At 44.7% G+C, this 21965-nt stretch overlaps 1 protein-coding gene across 1 annotated transcript; it reads left to right on the top strand.

Annotated features, from left to right (window-relative positions):
• The first annotated feature begins 5053 nt into the window (after window positions 1-5053).
• LOC136502338 (phosphomevalonate kinase, peroxisomal-like) lies at window positions 5054-10165 on the top strand. The gene is made up of 10 exons (XM_066497777.1): window positions 5054-5285; window positions 5383-5533; window positions 5625-5722; window positions 5853-5965; window positions 6090-6142; window positions 7267-7662; window positions 7763-7864; window positions 8570-8797; window positions 9046-9168; window positions 9348-10165. Exons 1-10 carry the CDS (start codon window positions 5278-5280, stop codon window positions 9612-9614), a joined length of 1539 nt encoding a protein of 512 aa, XP_066353874.1. The 5' UTR covers window positions 5054-5277; the 3' UTR covers window positions 9615-10165.
• The last annotated feature ends 11800 nt before the right edge of the window (window positions 10166-21965 follow it).

Consider the following 21965-nt stretch of genomic DNA (forward strand, 5'->3'; position numbering starts at 1 on the left):
CTGCCATTGAAAGCACATCACCGGCGCATCCACGGAGAATGGAACCCAGGCTATGTTACTGCAGCTCTCGTAACCGCTGAGCTTTCGCCATGCATCAAATTAACCCAAATAATTTCTTCCGCGTTGCAAACCGGCCCTAATAAGTTACGCTCGGACATGGAATGATGCCTCTGACGCTGGCAATGCATGGGATCTCCGGCGCCGTCCACCCTCGAGATTCTGTGATCGCCCACCCCTGCAGCTTGCATGAGGCGCATATTCACATATCAGCCGGCCTCGCGCGCGCGCAGCTCGCTCCCCCATTTTCTGTTGGGTTTCAATGGCAAGATTCCTCATTTTTATTCCGCTTCCGCATGCGAGGCGGTGAAAGAAAACCTGCGCAAGTACAGCATCCGGGGCGGCCGCCACATGCTACGGATTTCGCCTCGCGCAAATGATTGAAGCGCGAGCTTTTGCATATGCCCGGGCCGTTCGATACCAAAATCAGCAGAAGCTTTGCGGCCGGCTCCATCCACACGCACGATCCACCTGCGTGCATTTTGTAATCGCAGCGCCTTGTGCTCAAGTTGCGGGCGGGACGCTAATGTAGTAATGTTTGATCGTCCGCGTCTGCCTGGCCGCTTAGCTGAAAAACACCAAGAACCAAGCGAGAAACGCCAAAAAGGCAGCGTGGAAGCCTGTGGTTCTGCAGGATTTCAGGCGAGCGCTATCTCAAATGGATTGCGTATTGGCACTATTCTTTTGTTCTCTAATTAAGGTGGTTCAGCTAGCTTGCACCTGGATATTGCAGCAACACTTGTTAACCACAGGCAATCTCAGACTGGCCGCTACTGTTACAGATGATGAGCATCCAGCCAAGTTGGCGTCAAGTGACTAACTGATGATTATACTCTGTGAAAATACTGTAGATCTTCAAAGTGAGATCTTAGCTGGGGCCTGGGGGAGATTGCTAGGCAGCACCCAGCGGCTCACTGTCCTATATACCGGCCAGCGGCAAGTTGCGACCGACCAAACAGGTTTTCCACAGCCACACATTAGCCACATCGCGATCTCCGATCTTGCCACACCGCGTGCAACAGCTAGCGAAGCCAATTGACCACTACTACATACTGTATGCTGCTGCTGATCGATCTGGTTGTTTCTCCTTCTCTGTGCAATCGTCACGTGTAACCTGCACCTTAATTTCTGCTCAATAATGCGGGGTTACCAATACACACCAACTGGCCTGCGTGCGGATCGACCGCCCTGCTGTCTATTGCAGTAACGTTAACATATAGGAGTACTACTAACATGGACTTTGGAAGCCGTATAGAATCATTTCAGCCGTACAATCGTCACGTGTACGTGCGTGCTACGTACTGCTACCGGTAAAACCGAACCTGTAGTGTGATTGTGTGAAAGAAAGAAAGATGCCGGTACATGTGGATGATGCAAGAGCTGAGGTTAAAAAAAACGCAAGAGCAGTGGCTCTCGCACGGATGCAGGTCTTGTAGTCGTTGCTGGTTCCAAAGGAGGTTAGTTGAAAACAAGAACAAGGTCACACACTCACAAAGTCACACCCACACATGTAAGGATGACTTTGCCTGTGTCGATCGGCGCATCCGCGCGCGCGTGCAGGATGTTGGGGTTGGCGAATCCGTGTTGGGCATCGCGGATCCCTGTGCAGAGATGAAGCGTCCACCGGTCACTCATCAGGCTGGCTGCTTGATCCTTCCGAGCTCCGTTTCCACGCACAAGTCAGCGCACAAGCATAGCTATAGCCAGCCAGCCAGCCAGCTTGCGGTAAGGTAAGCAGTACGTGTACTAGCGCTAGCTGCCCCGGGATCTGATCGATCTCCTCTCGTAAACATACAAGCCGGTACGTGTGCTACTATGTACTGCAGCAGTGCAGCGTCGATAGATGATACGTACACACGCGGGCGCGCCGGAGGCTTTAGCCCTTTAGCTTGTCGGTGAAGTATACGCGTCCGCGAATGAGCAAGAGACGTTTCAAATCAGCCTCAGCTGGCTTATCAGCATTAGAAACAATCAGCTGAGAATAGCTAAGAGGATTGACGTGTTGGCGCTACCTGCAGCTCCCTCTCCGATCCCTGCTCAGGTGCTCAGGGAAATCGTGTTGTACTAGTCCTGATCCGAAGCGTCTGTAGACGCACGCAAGCCTGCCGGCCAGGGCCAGCTAGCTGCTGCGGAAGACTGAAGTAGTATAGCTCGACGATAGATCACTCATTCGTACACCAGACTGCCACACACACATGCATTGCCGCGTACGTGGTGCTATCTATATGAATGCGACGCGACGCGGCGACGTATGCGTACGTCTCCGGCAAGGCGCGGCGCGGCGCGGGCCGACTACGACGACGTCGTGTAGCGCACGTATTCGATCTCTAGTCCAGCGCCCCTCGTCGTGCGCGTGTGCGTGTGCATGCATGTTGTAGTAGCTAACTAGCTGATGAGCCGGGGATGTATCGTACGAGCACGTTGACCGACCGGCCGCGTCGACACCGAAGCGAGCGCCCATGCACGCCTGTCCGCCGCGCGGCGCCGCGCGCGGCCGGCCGGCGACCGCGGCGCGTCTCTACAGGCGTGTGCCTGCCTCCACTCCCCCGCCCCGGCCGCAGCTGCATGCGCTACAGCAATGAACATGTGATTGGCCGGCCGGCCGGCTAGCAACATGAACGTTGCGTCTTCTCTCGCGCACGTTTTCAATCTCATCGGAACAAAGTTGAAGCCAGATCGATCGAATAAAGCAGCACCGCGCACTACGAGCCGGCCTGAGCTCGATCGATCGGTACGCCACCGTACCTGCAATACGATCCTCCGATTAAATCGAAGGCTTACAAGCTGATCCTTCACGCAGTTAAGTGGATTTGGTTAACAAAGCCGGCATTCACGCGGCACCAATGCAACAGCTGCTGCTGATCGATCAACCGTGTCTAGGATTTGCTAGTAGTAACCTAGTACAGTGATAAATTAAGATCATGCAGTATCATTGCTCATCATGTCAGGCACACACACTACTCGCAAATCCCAGCAGAGGTTCCATCATGGCTTCATGTGACTTTCCTCAAGGAGAAAAACGACAGTGGACTCGAGTGGCAACGGGCAGGCATTCCCTGCAGGCTGCAGCAGAGCCGGCCGGCCCAGCCCATGTTTTATATATTTACAGTTGTGGTGCAGCGCACACTTTTGTTTTGCCCTTTAGAATCGAACAACGAGCGCTCTTTTCATTTGCTGCTTCGTCTAGCGGCAACAAAAGCGGGCATTTGAAAAAGGGTTAGTTCAAGGGATCCTTTAACACTTTCGCAAACTTTGATGAGACGACGAAAGCTTGCGAGCGTTCATCATTCCTAGTCTTCTCGTCCCGCCAGGCCGCGCCAACTGTTCGATCGTCTATTTCTCAGCCCAACAGATCAATCATTGTCGAGCTAGGTTCATGAACCTCGCTCCGGCGCCATGCCCCGGTCTTGGGGTCTTCCTTATGTCCATACCAGCAATATATATGCATTCTCTGCTTGGATCTTTCCATTTTGGAAAGAAAATGATAATAACACAGTAATATTACTAGTACATAATCTGCATGAAGCTTCTTCTTAGAAAATAAAACTGCCTGAAGATCAAGAAAAAACTAAATTTTGAATGTCAATGGTAGAATCCCAAGAACTCAACCTCTAATTACTGAATATTGGGTTGCACTAAAATGCCTAGTCGAAAGAAAAAAGATAGGCAATTCGCATGGAAAATAATTCGCACTTAACATGCGTTCTAAAATAATTACAAAATAAGTACGTTTTTGGTTGAGCATTGAAGGCCTTTACTTTATTCCACTACTGGGAAGTCTTTTAGTAACTGCGGGGTTAATTCAGCAGTTCAATTGCAATGTCGGAATCAGGACTTTTAATTGTTTTTTTAGTAAACGGGATACTTCCGGCGGCCTCTAAAGCCGCACACAGCCAAGAACTTTAATTGTTGATTGACTCTGAATTAAGAAAAGCACTGATGAACGAATTTGTTAGAGCGATAATTCAACTGGGAACAAAGCCACATTGTCTCACATGCCAATGCCATGGCCCTCTTATTTTACTCCACCAGCCCCCACATTCCGACCAAAAAAAAATGACAACGTCCCCCAATCATCATATGACTTATATGTGTGCCTCCCCTCCCTCTAAGGATCAGGTGACCGGTGGTTCAGCCAATATACAAGGAGAGGGCGTAAGCAGGAAAGCCACTTGTACATTTATTATATATACTATATTTTCTTTTCATTCAGAGAGTTGGCTGATCGATCCATCAGCTAGGTAGAACAGATGCCTTGCTCTCCTGCTGCCTGCTGGAGGTTGCAGCTTATAAATCATAATGCAGCTGGATGGATGGATGGATCCATGGATCGATCGTCGGGTCCCCTTCAGGCTCGAGAGGCCATGGACCACAACGTGTCCCTGTCGGAGGAGCCAAAGCCCAGAGCGAGCGAGCGAGCGCGAGATCCCCTGCTTGAGACGCCCCCATTGACCGAGCTTTGTTTAATGGATCAGTGGCCAGGGAGCTTGATTTGCAGCTAACGATCGATCTGACCACGCATGAGATGGTTGATGGTACCATGGTGTGAACTCAGCAGAAGGGAAGGGCGAGCCAGTTGCCCAATTGGATGGTGGCATGCAGGAAGGGCCGCCTCTGCTGGTGGTTCGCGTGCAGGGAGATTGTGAGATTCCTCTAACTAACTGCATCAACCAGGCGTAATGTACCTACTCCAGGCAGTTGTTTGCTTTGGATGTCATCTGTCTCTATTAGGGCTCCTCAGTGTCAGGCAGCCTATCTGCCTGTCATGGAACACTTCAGAGCAGAGGGAGACAGTCACAAACACACTAGCGGAAGTCCAGCCCAAGCCAACTCTTACGGCCCGTATCATTCTCTTTTTTTTTTTTTTTTTTTTTGAGGAATGGCCAGTATCATTCTCTTCCAAAGGAAACCGACGCGCTAGTCGCTTTCAGCCCAAGGCTAGTGTCTCGCGACTCGACGAAAGTGAGGCCTGGTCCAGTTGAACGGCCACCTGGGCCGTCAGACTCGCGTCGCGGCGCCCCCATGGCCACATCGCCGACTTCTCCTCGGTTCCTCCGCACCCGTACGCTTCCCCCAGCGCCCAGCCGTCGCCGAGATCGCGATAGCGTTCCCCAGCCGGCTGCCGCGCTGTTCGACCCGTCCTCCCTCCATCCACTCCCACGAAGCTTCCAGCAGAGGTGACCGCCAGATCGAGTCTTGGCCGCCGAGGAGTCGAAGGCCATGGAAGTGTGAGTACTCGCTAGCACCGTCATTTCACTGTCCCGCTCCCCCGCTAAGTTCCGCATCTATCTATCTCTGGGCTCCGATCTGACCGCGTCGTCGCAGGGTGGCGTCGGCGCCGGGGAAGGTGCTCATCGCGGGAGGATACCTCGTGCTGGAGCGCCCCAACGCCGGCCTAGTCCTCAGCACCACCGCCCGCTTCTACGCCGTCGTCCGCCCCCTCCGCGACAGCCTCCCCGCCGACTCCTGGGCCTGGGTGAGCGCTCGTCAACTGCCATCCCTCTAGTCTCAGAAGCTACAGCGTGTTGCTCTTGCTCCTCACCCTGTGTGCCCTGTACCGATGCTAGGCGTGGACGGATGTCAAAGTGACTTCCCCTCAGCTCTCCCGGGAGGCCACGTACAAGCTGTCCCTAACGAAATCGACGCTGCAATTGACGTCTGCGAGGCAAGTTGCTCATCGTTCTTGATGGTTGCAAATTTGCAATCTCGTGGTGAAGTGCTCTTGTTTTGTTATATTATCTCTGAAACTCGAGTCTGGTGGTAATGTCACTGACAGCGTTACTGTTGTATTTCAGGGAATCTACAAACCCTTTTGTGGAGCAGGCCATACAATTCTCCGTAGCAGCTGCTAAAGCGACCATTATTGATAAGGAGAGGAAGGATGTAGTTCATAAGTTGCTGTTGCAAGGTTGAAAAGCTTCTTTTAGTTATTTTTGCTGCTCTTAATCACCCCCATCAGGTTACATGCTTGATGTATACTACTCGAGCATATCCTTTTTTTTTTGGTAATATGTCTCAACTTCTTGTTGCAGGTCTGAACATTACAGTTCTTGGTTGCAATGATTTCTATTCTTATAGAAAGCAGGTGAACCTTCTTAATTGTATAAGCATACTCATTACTCATGTGTATTTTAGCTTCTTGCAGAGCTCTACTACACCCAAAAACCCAATCCCAATGGTAAAGAAAAGAGAGATTTGATGTTAACATGACCCTTGTAGCTCCTTCTTTTTTAAAATTTGAACCATCACTTACAAAATAAATGAACTACCCAATCTTGAACATAATTTTCTAATATCTACAAATTCTACTAAAACAATAAAACAGTTACCAGAGTTTAATTTGAAACTTAAAGTGTGAATTCTTTTGTACTGTGCTTTGCTTCTCTATTCCCACGATGATGATCATACCTTTTGTGATAAAAGTATTAGTTTTGTTAAAGACCAAAATTAGCATAGTGCACTTCTTACTACAAAGGACGAAATCAGAAGCAAAACTCAAAGCTAATGTGTTGGTATATATATTTATATATGACATATGATGTGCATGTATGTAATGCTTGCTTTCTATTTCTTATAAAGTTTGTGTAGTTGAAGATTATTATTTTCCTTTATGCTCTATGCATTCATGACAGCGTTTCTTATGTAAAACTTAAGGTTCAATGAACTTTGAATGGATAGCCAACTGTAAAATTTTGAATAGATGACTGACTGCCAGATGGCAATGTAAAACATTTAAGATGGCGTTTGGATCAGCGAAATGTAACGTAATTACATTACGGAGGGGATGGGATGATGATACAGCTGTTTGGTTCAACTCGGTCCGTTATGGAGTACCCCGCAATCAGATACGGACCCGTTCACGGCCGATACCGCCCATCCTCAAGCTTTATCGCATTACGCAGCAGTTGCCGTTATCAGTTTCCATTACTTTTTTGCAACCGACATATCACGGGAATCAAAGATCCCCTTGCTGCTCCCCGCGTGATCTGTTTTCCTTACCATTTACGTTTCCATCCATGGAAACAAACGCCTTCTAAAAGTTATTCTACTTGCATTATTTAATAAACTGCAACATGTGAAACTGCTTTCTCTTTACATACTAAATATCTTATAAACCATATAAAATTTCCTTGTTTGACCTAGTTCATGTTTACAACTAGAGCTCACCCAGAAAATACTATATCTTATTGGTTTCCATTGTTTCTTAAGATTGAAGCACGTGGTCTTCCTCTTACTCCGGAGGTATTGCTTTTATTGCCTCCATTCTCTTCAATTACATTTAACTCAGAGGATGCTAATGGAACAACGACTGGAGAGAAATGTAAACCTGAAGTAGCCAAAACTGGACTTGGGTCATCAGCTGCCATGACCACATCAGTTGTTGCAGCTGTTCTTCACTATCTTGGTGCCGTTAACCTTTCATGTCCGGGACAATCTTCCGGTGATAATGCTACTGGACAAGGTCTTGACTTGGTTCACGCTATTGCCCAAAGTGCACATTGTATAGCACAAGGGAAAATTGGAAGTGGTTTTGATGTTAGTGCTGCTGTCTATGGGAGTCAACGCTATGTAAGGTTTTCTCCAGAAATACTCTCCTCGGCTCAGGTAAGAAACCTCAGTGGCAGATAACGTGCACCTCATCAACTTTTTCAGTGTAATCTCACTACATTTGAAGAGCTGGTAACTATGACTGCAATATTTACAGGCTACAGGTGGGACTTCCTTGCCAGATGTAGTATCAGATATTGTTACGCAAAGGTGGGATCATGAGAATAAACAGTTTTCATTACCTCCTCTGATGACCCTTGTAAGTCACCAAGCCTCATGGTCAATGGCCGGTTTTTCCAAAATGGCAATCAAATCATTTTACTGGTTTTCACCAGCCACCATAACTACTGGTCTGCTATGCTGCTACTAGTGGTATAGGATTTACAGTTTCTTTACTAGATACTGCAATGCTATGATGCTTATAGGCTATAGCCATTAGGCCATGTCTTATGCTCATAGTGGCAGCAAGTGCGATGAGACTGCTGTTATAACCTCATGTCATATCTATCTCACACGCATACCATGCTAATATTGATGTCATCCAGATTTGAAAAGTGATAAGTTGTAGAATGGCTGGTCCCATTTTATTTTCATCATCACCAGATACTTCTCTCGTTTCATGTTAAGTCTATCACAGCCTTGCCTTCTCTTAAAAATATCCTTGCAAAGTTGTATCTTTATTAATATTTCTTCACTTGATATATATTATAAGACTTGTGTGGCTCACATTGCAAAACAGCACAAGGTTAAAAAGAAATGTTGCCTTGGCCTTGCACAGTGGACATCTTAGCCAAAAGTACAAAGCATAGCATAAAAAAATTGCATTTCTGTTCACAAGACAGTATGAATAGGAAGGGGCAAGGGGCGCGCGCGTGGGGGTGGGGGTGGGGTGGGGTGGAGGGTTGAGGATTTGTGTCAATGTCAACAGTATTTTTATTTTCTACATATGTTTGTTTTTTGCTAGCTCCTTGGGGAACCTGGAACCGGAGGATCATCTACTCCATCAATGGTTGGATCTGTGAAACGGTGGCAGAAGTCTGACCCTGAGAAATCCAAAGATACATGGAGTAAACTGGCCATTGCCAATTCAGCGCTGGAGAACCAACTGAGAATCTTAAAAGGACTTTCTGAAAATCACTGGGAGGCATATGAGTCTGTAGTGCGGTCCTGTAGTCATCTCACGTATGGGAAGGTAACTACATAATTATGTTATATACTTATATCTATTATATTACACTATCCAATTTCCGCAAAGAACTTAGCATTTGTTTGGAGTAATAGATTGATGAATAAGGAAAAGGCTGTGTTAGGATAAACCATAATATTTTGGTTTTTAGTTTTTGGTTGACTGGGAGCTTGTACTCCCATTTTTAATCACCAACTGAAAGTAATCTTTTATTATTCTTTTAAATGAATTCTCTGTTTCTTTGTTCTCTGCAGTGGACAGAGGTGGCTACTAACCAAGATCAAGAATTAATTGTTAGATCATTGTTGGCTGCAAGGGATGCTTCCCTTGAGATAAGGCTTCACATGCGAGAGATGGGTATAGCAGCCGGTGTTCCAGTAAGGCCCCCTTTACAAAACTGCAAGTATTGTAGTATAGCATGTTCAAAGAAGTATATTCAGTATGATGTTTGGCATAGTCACAGCAATATGGATCACTAATGTATGAAATTGTAGATATATATTAGGGTCAATATTATTAGTCAAGCTTGTTTGTCATCTTTGCCCTAATTTTGTAGATTGAGCCAGATTCACAAACACAGCTACTAGATGACACTATGAATATGGAGGGTGTTTTACTGGATGGAGTTCCCGGAGCTGGTGGCTTCGATGCAGTATACTCAGTGACTTTGGGGGATGCAAATAATGCTGTAGCAAATGCTTGGAGCTCAGTTGGCGTTCTGCCACTTCTTGTTCGAGAAGACTGCCATGGTGTTTCTTTGGAAGATGCTGACCCAAGAACAAGGGAGGTGTCAGCAGCTGTATCGTCCATTCAGATTAATTGATTCCACTGTTAATAGTTCTATTTGTGTATCTATGGTGTACCATTATTTATTCTCTTGTTCTTTTATAAGTACCAAATTGTGTCGAATGCTAGGAGGTACGAGGTTAAAATAAGTGCTGCACTTGCAGCAAGATAGCACGTTATTTACAAGACTGTTCATGAGTGTAGAAAATAAGGAATTCTAGGGGTTTCCACGGAATTAGTGACTTGTAACGATGGAATATACGTGAGGAACTGTAAGCTATTCAACAAACACATACTGCAAACCTTGCATTTGCTACCGTTTTGCATGGTTTGTATGATAATTCAGTATGTGTTAGTGTTTGAAAGGAGGTGTGGTTTATATGATGATGGTGTTTGATATTTGACCTTATCCTATGATAGGTCGTGCTTTGGCTTCCGGGTGAAGAAACAGAGGGGGTATAACTGTGGAATGAAGAAACGACCAGAGTCCAAAGGCTTTTCTATCATTTTGATTTTTGAGGTCGTGGATTCCGGAAGTGGTCACTGCCCAGCTGGGTGGTATGTTGCCTAGCGTGCCTATGCTTTCCTCCTGCCGGTGATACTATTCGCCAATCAATCAATTTGCAGTTTGTTTGCTCGGTTGTAAACGATCGTGGATTATAAGCTAGAACAATATGTTTTTTACATATTAAATCAGCCAGCAATAATAATCCACGATCGAAACGAACAGGATTGTTTCAGTCGAAACGAACAGGCTGTCGATTTGTTCGTAAGATAGGCAAGGTATTCCTCAATTTGGCACCTCTTACATAAATCAAAGGAAACTAATTGCCTTCACTGAAGACTATGAGCAGCTCCAGGGTGTCACTTTTACAACTTTCTTGACCTTTGATTTGCACTCTATATGCTGAGGCTGAAAGTGCGTGTCCTGAACTGCTAGTAGAACCCTTTCACCCTCTCATATGGTACACCTACACCGATTTTTGCTACGAGCCTACGACTACGTTGACACTAACAGCATCTTCGTGCTCTGGTCTGCACATCTCCGCCTTCTAGACTCAGTCTCTATCACGTCAAATATTTGATACATATATAGAGTTTTAAATATAGACTAAAAAATAATTAATTATACAGATTATGACTAATTTACGAGATGAATTTTTTAAGCCTAATTAGTCTATGATTTGACAGTGTGGTGCTATAATAACCTCATGTGCTAATGCCGGATTAATTAGGCTTAATAAATTCATCTCGCGGGTTACTGAGGACTTATGCAATTTGTTTTATTATTACTATTCGAACACTCCATGTGACACCCCTATGTGACACCCCTAAACTTTTTCCCCCTGGATTTAACTCTTTTTTTATCCATAGGGCTAAAGTTTATCCCACCTCTTTTAGTCACCTTTTAGCCCTCATAGATCCAAACAAGAGGGCTAAAAGTGGGGAGCTAAACTTTAGCCCAACCATTTTCCATTAGCCCCTCCAAAGTGGGCTAAAGAGAGCTAAAAGTGGCCCCCCAGTACCAAAAGACGCATATTACCCACACATATCCCTTTGCATGGTTGTTCATGAGTATTAATTAGGGGCAAAAGGTCATGGTAGGTACATGGCTAATCTTTAGCCCCTAGATCCAAACAGTCCTGTGGGCTAAACTTTAGCCTTTACCCCCTTCATTCTAAGGGATAATCTTTAGCCCTAGATTAAACTTTAGCCCATGGATCAAATAGGGCCTTAAACAAGGCCTTAGCTTTCGCCACTTATGTAGTAATTGTTACTGATCATGTTTAGTTTGAGGTTGTTCGGCTAGTACTAAAGTCAGCTGAAACTGATTTGTTGTGAGAGAAAAATACCATAGATTCTAGCTGATAAGCCGGCTGTTAAGTTTAAGAAAAAAAAACCTTTTAAGGTCAAATCCTATTTTAAGTGACAAGATCATGTTTTATTGTTAAACGTCAGCTCAGCATTAATTATCTGCACACGGTGGGTATCTGAAACTGCATCAAAACGGTTCAGCATGTATATGTGCTTGTTCTTATCCTAGCTTGGATAGGGCTCGCTTTGAGCTTTGGGTGAGGAAATGCGGAAGATCAACGGCAAGATACTTTTTCTAGTTTGACCTATCGAAGAGGCTAGCTTGTTTGTAGGCTATAATTCTATAATATTTGGCTTTGGCTTTTTGGAAACGCTGAAGGTCACGGAATGCCAGGTATTATCCAATCACCAATCAATGGAAATTTGTTTGTAAAATAAGTGTGACTTTTGTTACTAGTGACTCTTTTTGCATAAATCAGTGGTCCAGACTCCAGACGAATCAGCGTTCTAAACGGCACTACGTCTATTCTCAAAAACCATATTCGGGCATATCAAAAGATGCATAGTTCTGTGAAATTCTAAGGTAATTTTGTGATACTTTTTAAGGAAAAGTGGTGATGCGGAACCATAGTTGGAATGAGCCAATGAGGGGAGCAGGAGAAAGGATGGTGGAAAATTAGCGTGTTTGGCTGGTCTAGTCAGCTTATTCTTTCTCACAGAACACTATTAAATCAACTGAAACCAATCAAAATAAGGTCGAAATGTGACCAGCCGAACTAACCCGAGGTCGGTCTAGAGTTGAAAGGTAGGATGAAGGCTAGTGTTGTCTATCCTAATACCACCACTTAAGGGGTAGATAGAGCTAGAATTTTATGTGGTCACTCTCCGGTCATAATGCTATTTTGTCAGTTAGAAATAATGTTTTATAATTTTTTTTAAATAGATAATGAATAGAATTTTAAGACCAGTCTTAGTGGGGTTTCATGTCCCAATTTTCAACGCATCCATATCTTCATCCTCATGAAACTCTCTCTATTTCCATGAAACATTTATCATCTCTCTCGTCATCAATATAGTGCCACATCAATGTATTTAATGACTATGAAAGTCTGATGAAACCCCATTGAGACTGGTCTAATACAATGACGTAGTTCCAACCCTGCCCCTGGCGCCAATTATGCTCATCATGTAGCGTGTGTTTGGTTCATATTCAATTTAAGCCTGGCTAGCTTTTCGAGCCAGGCGACTTAGCCAGGTTGGCACAAGCTAATAGCCACTTGTTTGATTGGAGTGATTGCTAAAGCTTGGTTAAGTTTTGGTCTGTTTGGTTGTTTGTTTTGGCTTGCGTAGAATCACCTTGTCTTAAGACCGGTAAGTTTACCCGTTGACATATTTTGTCGAACACGATACCTTCGCCATGGTCAGTGCAACATCATCCTCTGTGCTCCTACTCTGCCTCCCCCGGAGCTGCTCGAGCGCGTGGTAAGGAGGCGCAGGATCCGCCGGAGTTGCTCGAGCGCGTGGTGGTCCCCGAGGTCCGCGCGAAGGTAGTCGACGGGCGCGCCGGCGGCCACGGCCTCGGTGCTCGGAGCGAGACCGCGTCTAGCGAGGCGGAGGTCGGAGCGGCACGAGGTCGTTGGGGTCGTCGTTCTTCGGGTCCGGCGCGCGAGGCAGGGCGTGGCGCAGCTGGTGCGCACGCTGGGCGAGTGCGCGCGGCAGAGTAAGGCGTGGATGCGCGCCGGCGGCGAGCCCAAGTGTCTGGTGGATTTCTGGATGCAGGACACGCTGCGCGAGATCGACGAGGCGGCAGCGGCGGGGCGCCCTCCGCCGTGCACACTGACGACAAGGAAAGCCAAGGACTTCGCTTGACGCGACAGAGAGATCAACGAGGAAGTTCAGACGACGAGACCCGGCAGAGAGATCGACGCGCCAGACGAGGAAGCCAAGGACCTCGCTCTCCACCAGGCTTGGGCGTGGACGCTGGGGATCTCGGGCTCGGTCGAAAGTGACCGCCGAAGATCTGGAAGGAGCCGCAGTCGAGCACGGACGCCGGGGACGCTCGGGCTCGGGCTTGGGCGCGGACGCCGGGGCCGATGACCATCCTGCGCGGGCGGAGGTGATGCAACTGTTAGACGTCGCCGCTTGGGCCAGGGAGGAGGGAGATGACGACGACTAGCTGCGGGAGGTGCGGTGTGGAAGAGCCGAAGAGGACGGGAGCACCGGGAGGTGATGCGAACCCATCGATGGCTGGCCAGGGCCTGCCGGGGAATAAACGGATCCTCGTTAGTTTTTCTGGAGCCAGGGTAAGATCTCCAAAGTGGCGTGGCTTGGTAAGACCTCCAAAGTGGCGTGGCGTGGCCAGGGCTTCGGGCCGTTTATCGCCACCAAACAGCTGGAGGTTGACTTGCCAGAGCCTGATTGGAGGTTAGCCACTCAACTAAACAGGTCCGTAAGGAACTTTCATCATGTGAAGCTAAAGAAAGCCATCACTCCCTTCAAACCACAGATAAGTGTCTTTTTGGCTGATTATATATAGGATAGACACATTTAAATCTGGGACATCAATATCTTTTTATTTGAATATAAATATGTTGATTGAACTTTGAAAAGTAATTAAGTCTAGGTTTGTGTTTCCGAAGTGGTTACAAAATAATTATATATAAATAATCGGTTATAATTTACATACATTTAAACTAGTATAATTGATGGTAAACAAAAATAGTGGTATCCTAGTGAGTAGTGACCATGCCCTTAACGACGACAGTGGACACGCTTACTTGGATGGAGTATTTTAGGGCCAGTTTGGTTGCCAAAAAATTTGGCAAAACACTACTGTAGCATTTTCGTTGTTATTTAGTAATTAGTGTCCAATTATAGTCTAATTATGTTTAAAAGATTCGTCTCGTGAATTTCGTCTAAACTGTGTAATTAGTTTTATTTTTTATTTATATTTAATACTTCATGCATGCGTCCAAAGATTCGATGTGACGAGAAATCTTGAAAAATTTGACGTTTTGGAGGGGAACTAAACAGGGCCTTAGAAGAGAAAGGGTGAAGGAAGCCGTCGCGCTCTTTTAAATAAATATAAGCACAAGAGATGTCTTTTGGAACTCACTAGGCTGACGGCAGGTTGGAGAACATGGTGCCAACCCTTCAGCAAGTTTAAGATATATCTTCGCTTCTCTTATAATCTATACTTTTCAGTTTTTTTAGTCGGAACAGTGTTTTTTCCTCATGATAAATCAGTCAAAATAGTGTTTTAACTTGTTTTTTCAGCGAAGCGAACAAGGCCTACGGTTACAAGGATGGTACGTTAAGTACATTGGGAGCACTTGTTTGCTTAATCAAAACTCAAAAGGGATGTGGTGCTCGTCGTTTTCGTTCCCAGGAACTAATAATAACTCTGTGTCCCTGTATTACGCGTTAGATCCTGTGAAAATCTTTTGCTGGCTTGCTGAGGAGCACCACTGCATGAAAGATATGCTTACGAGAAGAGGAATATATGGCGAGTATTAGCTGGTACAAAACGTGAAAAGGCCTAATGGAAAGAGGCGATGGTAGCCTCACGTACGCCACCTCCGTAGTTGACTATGCATCGGAGTAGATTATCATATTGTTTCCGAGGTACTAATTGTATTGTATGGATTAGTGGGAACAGAGTCTCCAAGTACATAAGCCTTATCCAACTCCAAGTGGGCTAGAGGCCTGTTGGAACGCAGCGAAGAAATCTCAGGCCCTCTGCAGTGTATAGCTTAAGAAAGCACCGTTCGCTGGTCTGAAACTTGACTGAAAAACACTGTTCCGGTTAGTTTGTTGTGAGAGAAAAATACTGTTCAGCTGAATAGATGAACAGTGCCACGTGAGGGGAACCAGCCGGCTGGCTGGTTTCATCCAGACCAGCGAACATCCTCGTAGTGTCAAAAGAAGAGAAAGAAAATCTGAGCACCGCTCTATACACTACAGCAGCCGATGCCAGTGCCTGAAATTTCTGGAGCAGTCCGCTGCCTACTTTTGTCTTGTGAATAAAATAATCAAAGCTGAATGCTTTTGCCTAGTACTCCGACATCTGATGGATTGATGTAGTATTTTATATGGATGCTTTTTTTCGTTTGCGGGACCAAGAGCGATGCTAACAGTATCGAAAAAAATTTCAGGCACTACTAGTAGGCTGTGGAGGGCCTCATATTCCTATACACGGAGAAATGGTTTCTTGTAAGATTTGTTTATAATGTCATGCGGCCTGTTCGCTTGCTCGTAAACGATCGTAAATTTCCAGCCGGGAACAGTGTTTTTCTCTCATACCAAACCAGCCAGCAGTAAATAATCCACGATACGATACGGCCTCCCGAACAGGCTGATGGTTTTCAAACTATTTAAGAAGTTTATATATTTTGACTGAAATGTTATAACATATATAAATTGGTAGTTTAATCATTAGCATAACATTCTTATTGAAAAAAGAAATAGAGTTAAAACCATAGGTTCATTAGCTTAAGTAGGGATTTCAGTTAGGTCTACCAACACTAAAAGTTGTTTTTCAGGTTCATAAATTTTTAAAGGTCTACCACAAGTCCATATCCCTTCATTTGACCCATAGATTTAACTTCTAGGTCTATAAAATTTTCAAATGATTTACCATACGTCCATACCTTTTTATTTAGCCCTTACGTCTGACATGGCATATGAAGTCGGCAGCCAACATGGCATTAAATTTGTCGAGCCCATGCCTATCCCCCGCCTGTGCTGCCCTCCTTTACACTCCCTCGAACCTGACATCTGTGCCCCTGCTCTATCTCTAGTCTAGTGCTAGCCGCCACCATTATTGGTCCCCGAGCTCTGTTGTTCATTACCTTGCGCTTCACCTCTGTCCTAGAAATGATTTATACCAAGTTTGTTTCTGCCTTCTCTACCCTTCGCACTCATTGGACACACAGAAAATCGTGTAGGAGCTCCTAGCCCACCATACTGTAGCTATCATGGTCAATTTTTGAGCTTGCGTACGTGGCCATTCATATCAGTGTAGGCCATCGCTGCTTCAACAAGTGCACGATTGAGTCCGTCATGGTTCCATTGTCCCTGTGCGCATGCATTTGGAGCAAGTCTATGCCGAACCACCATTTCTGTCATAGTATTTTCCCCTTCTACCGACCTTTTGACCGCCGGATGGGCACGAACATGGCTGTTGCTAGCCCCCATCGGGCAAAAATAAAAGCACCCTCAGGTGCGCGGGTAAGTAGTAAAGCTCGTGGTCCCATGCTCGTGCTGCTTGCCGGTACTTGCGCTTACCACCCTGTGTGCCGCATGCTACCACTCAAGAAATGAAGCAAGGAAGGAGAAGGGACGGGGATGAGCTAATTGCAAATTTCATGTCATGTTGGTTGCTGTCTCCATATCCATGTTAGATCTAAGAGCCAAACAAAGAGGTATGAATCTACGGTTGAACCACTTATAAAGGTTATGGACCTGAAAATTAACTTTTAGAGTTGATGGACCTAATTGAATCTCTATATAAGTAAAATGACTTTTGGTGCATTTAACTCAAAGGAATACTACTACTCTTCTAATATTTTGTATTGAGAAAATTTGGCATGCTGAGTGTTATGCTGAAAGCCAAGACACATGTTTATGTCATGGTACGAGCTATAAGAAATTTATCTAAGATGTAGAATCCATGCTTTTAAAAATATAAAAAAGAGAGTCTTCAATAGGAGGTACAATAAACACTTGAGATATAACATAATATGTTGAGTAAAATAAATATAATAGGTAAGATCAAAATTGGAAAGGCAAAATCTAAATCCATGAAGTCATGGCATGAGCTACAACAAGAGCTAACACAATTCAAGCTAAAGATTCTGGTAAACACTTATTGAAGACACATAGAGGTGTGATGCAAAAAGGGAAACTTTGAATATGGTAGAAAAAATATAGAGCAATTACTTATCAAAGTTTCACGGGTCAATACATGGATATTTTGTTAGAAATTAACAAAGGGAGAGCAGATATAAACAATTTTGATGAGTTGTGGGTTCCAAACAAATTTATCGAGAAACTTTGATACTTATTATGGCAGAACCGCATAATCTAATGCCTCCCAGGAGTGCTTGTCTTCCCTTAGACACTAAGCACTCAGAGGAGAACACTAAATTACTCGGTTCCGTCGGACACACCCCAGGGGAGAACCCGAAAATCCACATTTTTCATCAGGATCACAAATGAGAGAATAAAGCTTACATCATTCTTAACCATTTCTTATATCACTTTATATGTACATCAGAGTATAACATTTATTATTATAACAGCAGAATGTAATCATATTATCAGAGTTATGAACAATTTAATGTAACAGCGGAATATAAACATATGATCAGAATTACAGCAGAAATAATTATCTATTCATGGCACGGTGAAACATTGATAAATAAACTACGACAACAGATTATAAAATTTTTATTTACAAAAACATTTAGTACGAGCTATAAATAAAAACTACGATCGCGGCGTAAAGAAAATTCCTCTCTGAGCCCACCAGGAGGAATCCACACACAAAGGTCAGCTCTAGCCTCTACCTATCACCTGCAATAGGGGGAATAAAACCCTTAGTACTCAATTGTACTCAGCAAGACTTACCCGACAGGAGGAAAGAAAAGACTCCAAGGATATGCAAGGCTATCTGGCTGATGGGTTTATTGCATCTGCAGGAAGCATTACTAAGCGGGCGTCCTTATATTCGATTTTTATTAACAGCCGCATTAGTTCATTAACTAACCATTCTATGTAAACACCTGTGCTACTTTCAAGCAGGTGGTTAGCAATCAGAGTTCCTTTTTCCATCTTTTATCTTGTAGTTCTTACTACGGTGCTAGAGTTAAGACAAGTCATACCGACTCGGCGGCGATTCACGAACCAATGTCCCCAGCTGGGTACCCCAAAAACACACGCCCTGCTTATACCCCGAGCACAAGTAGGACTAACCCATCACTCTCCTGTCCTGGGTGTCCAGGTCCCCATCCAAACTGGGACTCCAAGCCCCTGCTCTTGAGTCCCAAACTTAGTGCGGTGCAAGGACCTCCTCCACCAAAAACAAAACCCTGACAGTCGGTCCGGAAAGAGCCGGATCCACGACAAGAGAACAACAAGTCTTCCAAGCGCCCATATACAAGTATGTGCTCGGGATAATAAATCTATGACTTGCTTAGCGTCTTATGCAACGATCGATCCTTAACCGACACAGACAGGGAAAACAGTGTAACCAAGCCATGCCTCGCGTCCACGGCGACACAACTTCTTACACCCACCAATATCCAAACCATATCCCTGCTCGGTCACCATTTATCATTTCCACCGTTTATATTTTCTAAGTGATAATAATACAGTAACATATTTCCCTATATCTCGCGAGTGACAGGCAATCACTCGACTTCTACCAGAGTCCTATAGCATAGCAATCTACATGATCCTGTCATACTAGTAAGACTCATAGAATAAAGATATATATATATATATATATATATATATATATATATATATATATATATATATATATATATACAAGTGGATTTCATTCAACTCCTTAAAACTTAATACACAAATATAATTTAAACTACAGAAAAGTAGAGGTTATGCACCGGGACTTGCCTGGGTAAGATATATATATATATATATATATATATATATATATTAAAAAGTTAGTATCTGCATCTTTAGATCATCCACATCATCTGAATAGAAAGTCCATCACATCATCTCCTGGAGAGAATATCATTACACCATCTTCATATTCCCAATCATCCTTCAATTGATCCGTTGCTCCATTATCGTACCTATATGATATGCATTGATGCAAATGCATAGACGTAAATAATCAACGACAACTGAAATGCTTAGAAATTCGATCACGCCTCACAAGCTGACGCAATAGCTCTAACGACGACTGTACCTAGGCTACATATACACATGGTCGGATAAGACGTTACTTCTCAACCAATGTTTTAGTTATACAAACCCAAGTAGTTTCTTTATCCCATTCTATCAGTTTAATCTTTATTCGAAATAGGACATCATTATCTATCTAGCAAACTAATTATTCTAGAGCTACAAAAATCACAGTGAGTAGCTAATATTGCTAGGAGCCTAATATACAAATTTTAGATCCAACATTATTACCAATTTACCACGGAAATTCCTACAAATTCTCCTTTTAACAATATTAAGTATTTTAAAATAATTAGAGCAACCCTAAAACATACTGAGTCTATGTGAACGAAATACACTACTAGGTAGATCATGATTTTAAAAACTCAACAAAACTAGTTTCACCATTTTTAGACACCTACACAATTTTATATTGATATTACAAGTTTGCTTACAAAACTAAATTAACAAATACTCTAGAAACTAAAGAAGGCCGGTGGTCAACAAAATAGCCCAGCGGACGCGTGGCGTGAACGAAGGCCTAGGCACGGGCGGCGGCAGTCTGGCCCAGGCGGGCGCAGCGTGCGCGGCCCAAGTGCACAGGCACAAGCCGGCCTAGGCAGGTGGCAACAGGCCGGCCCAGCGGAGCAGGCGGTGGCCCAACACGGACGGCGAGTTTGGCCCAGCAACAGCGGAATGGCGCGAACGGCCCAGCAAGGCAGGAATCTAATCCAGCGCGGGTGGGCCATAGGTCCATGCGCGGAAACAGGCTGGCCCAGGAGGGAAGGCTCTAGGGCAGAGCATCGGCAGGGTGCCGACGGCGTGACTCTAGCCACGCACGACGACGAAGCGCCGGGCCTGGCTCCACTCCAATAGCGAACACGTGCGGCTCAGATGGTCGAGGCGGAGCTGCTACTAGTCGCGCTAGGCATGTGTGCTCCGAGCCGAGCTGGCCATAGACACATCCATGGCGGCATCCAAGGAAGGACTGCGCGCAGCGGCCGGTGACGAAAACGGCACGCACGTGCGCTCTGATGAACTAATGGCGTCCGATCCATGTCAAAGCTCTCTATATCCTCCTCATGGTGCTAGGGTGATGTAGACTAGGCCCAATCTTCCGAAAGGTATGATAGCATCGATTGGTGGAGACTCGACGTTCACAATCTAGGCTTCGAACCAAGACTGATTCGGACCCCCGCAACCGTTACACCACTGCTCCGTTGGTTATCAACCACGCGAACGCGATTGACCTCGTCGAGAAGGCTTTCCTGCAAGCGAATTGAGAACACAAGCAAGAACAAGATAAACGCAATCTGAAATTACAAATAAATATAAGGCTTCTGATAATGCGAAAGAGTTCAAGTCTTTATTCGAAAGGACTAATCGCCACAAGCGAACAAGGACTAATCGCCACAGGCGAACAAGATCAAGAACTGGGGCCCTGGTTCACAGCAAACGGCCTTGGCAGCGACAGTTGCAGCAAAATGATGTCTGTTTCACGAGAAAATCAAGAACTAAACAAAACCCAAACCCGAGACATACTCAAACTTGAGTTGCTTTGGGCCTCCACCTCGGGGACTCGAACCGAATTAGCCTCGGACCTCCTTTTTGACTTGGACACCCTCATTGATCTCCTTGGTCTCCATATGGTTCTCCAAGCATGGTCATATGTATGGAGGTCATGTCCTCATCAACCTCCCTTTCTTGACGAAAAGCCGTCCTCGGCGTCGATTTTGCTTGAAATCGATCCTGCACAACATGAGGACAAACAAGGTTTCCAAAATAATAGGAATGGACAATGTTGTGAGAAAGAATATGACCACATGTCCAGGTTTGTAGCATGTCTTGTTCTACAGACATATAGTCTGTTCGATTGAAATACACATAATCTTTGCCAATACTATCCTGCAAACGATTAGTACTAACAAGAAATATATGCTCCCTTTCTTTGGATTCCACTCGTGTTCGAAAAGCAAAACTAGAGGAATATGGCATAACAACAGTGTTGATTTTACTGTCCTCTAGTTGATCATTAATTTGTACAACAAAAGGAGAATTCGGATTTGTACAAATGTAAACTCGTTGTATCAAATATTGTCCTTGGTTGTTATATTTACCAAAAACATGATATGTATGTCTAGAGAACCATGGTAAATCAGCATATGCATAAAGTTTCTCCTCTAAAGAACTAAGATTACGCGGAACATCAAATTCAATGTAACCCAAAGTATTTAAAGAAGACAACAATTTCAGTTCATCAACTTCACTAGCATTATGAATAACAAGTCTATTTTTAGCACAAGTGCTCGATTTCAGCACACATATATCATGATAATTCTTTAATGATTGCATAGGTATAACATAAATATCATCATGCAAGTCATCTTCATCACAAGAAACATCAAGCAAATCATCTTATGACAAAGGTAAATCAAGCGAAGGCTCCACTAAAATTTGCTCTATCATAGCATGATTGGTGAAAAAATTCAGCACATCAAGAGAACTCTCACCTTCCATGAGTTTAGCATCGTGGCCATTACCTTTGCTCTCATGTTCAGCAGGCATAATAGTTGATGGTTCTAACTTTTCACATGAGGCTGTGAGCATCTCCTTTTCTGTCACGTCATCCTCGCTCTTTTGTACATTGTCCTGCAAAAGG

Source organism: Miscanthus floridulus, chromosome 1, assembly GCF_019320115.1.
Source record: "Miscanthus floridulus cultivar M001 chromosome 1, ASM1932011v1, whole genome shotgun sequence".
NCBI lineage: Eukaryota > Viridiplantae > Streptophyta > Magnoliopsida > Poales > Poaceae > Miscanthus > Miscanthus floridulus.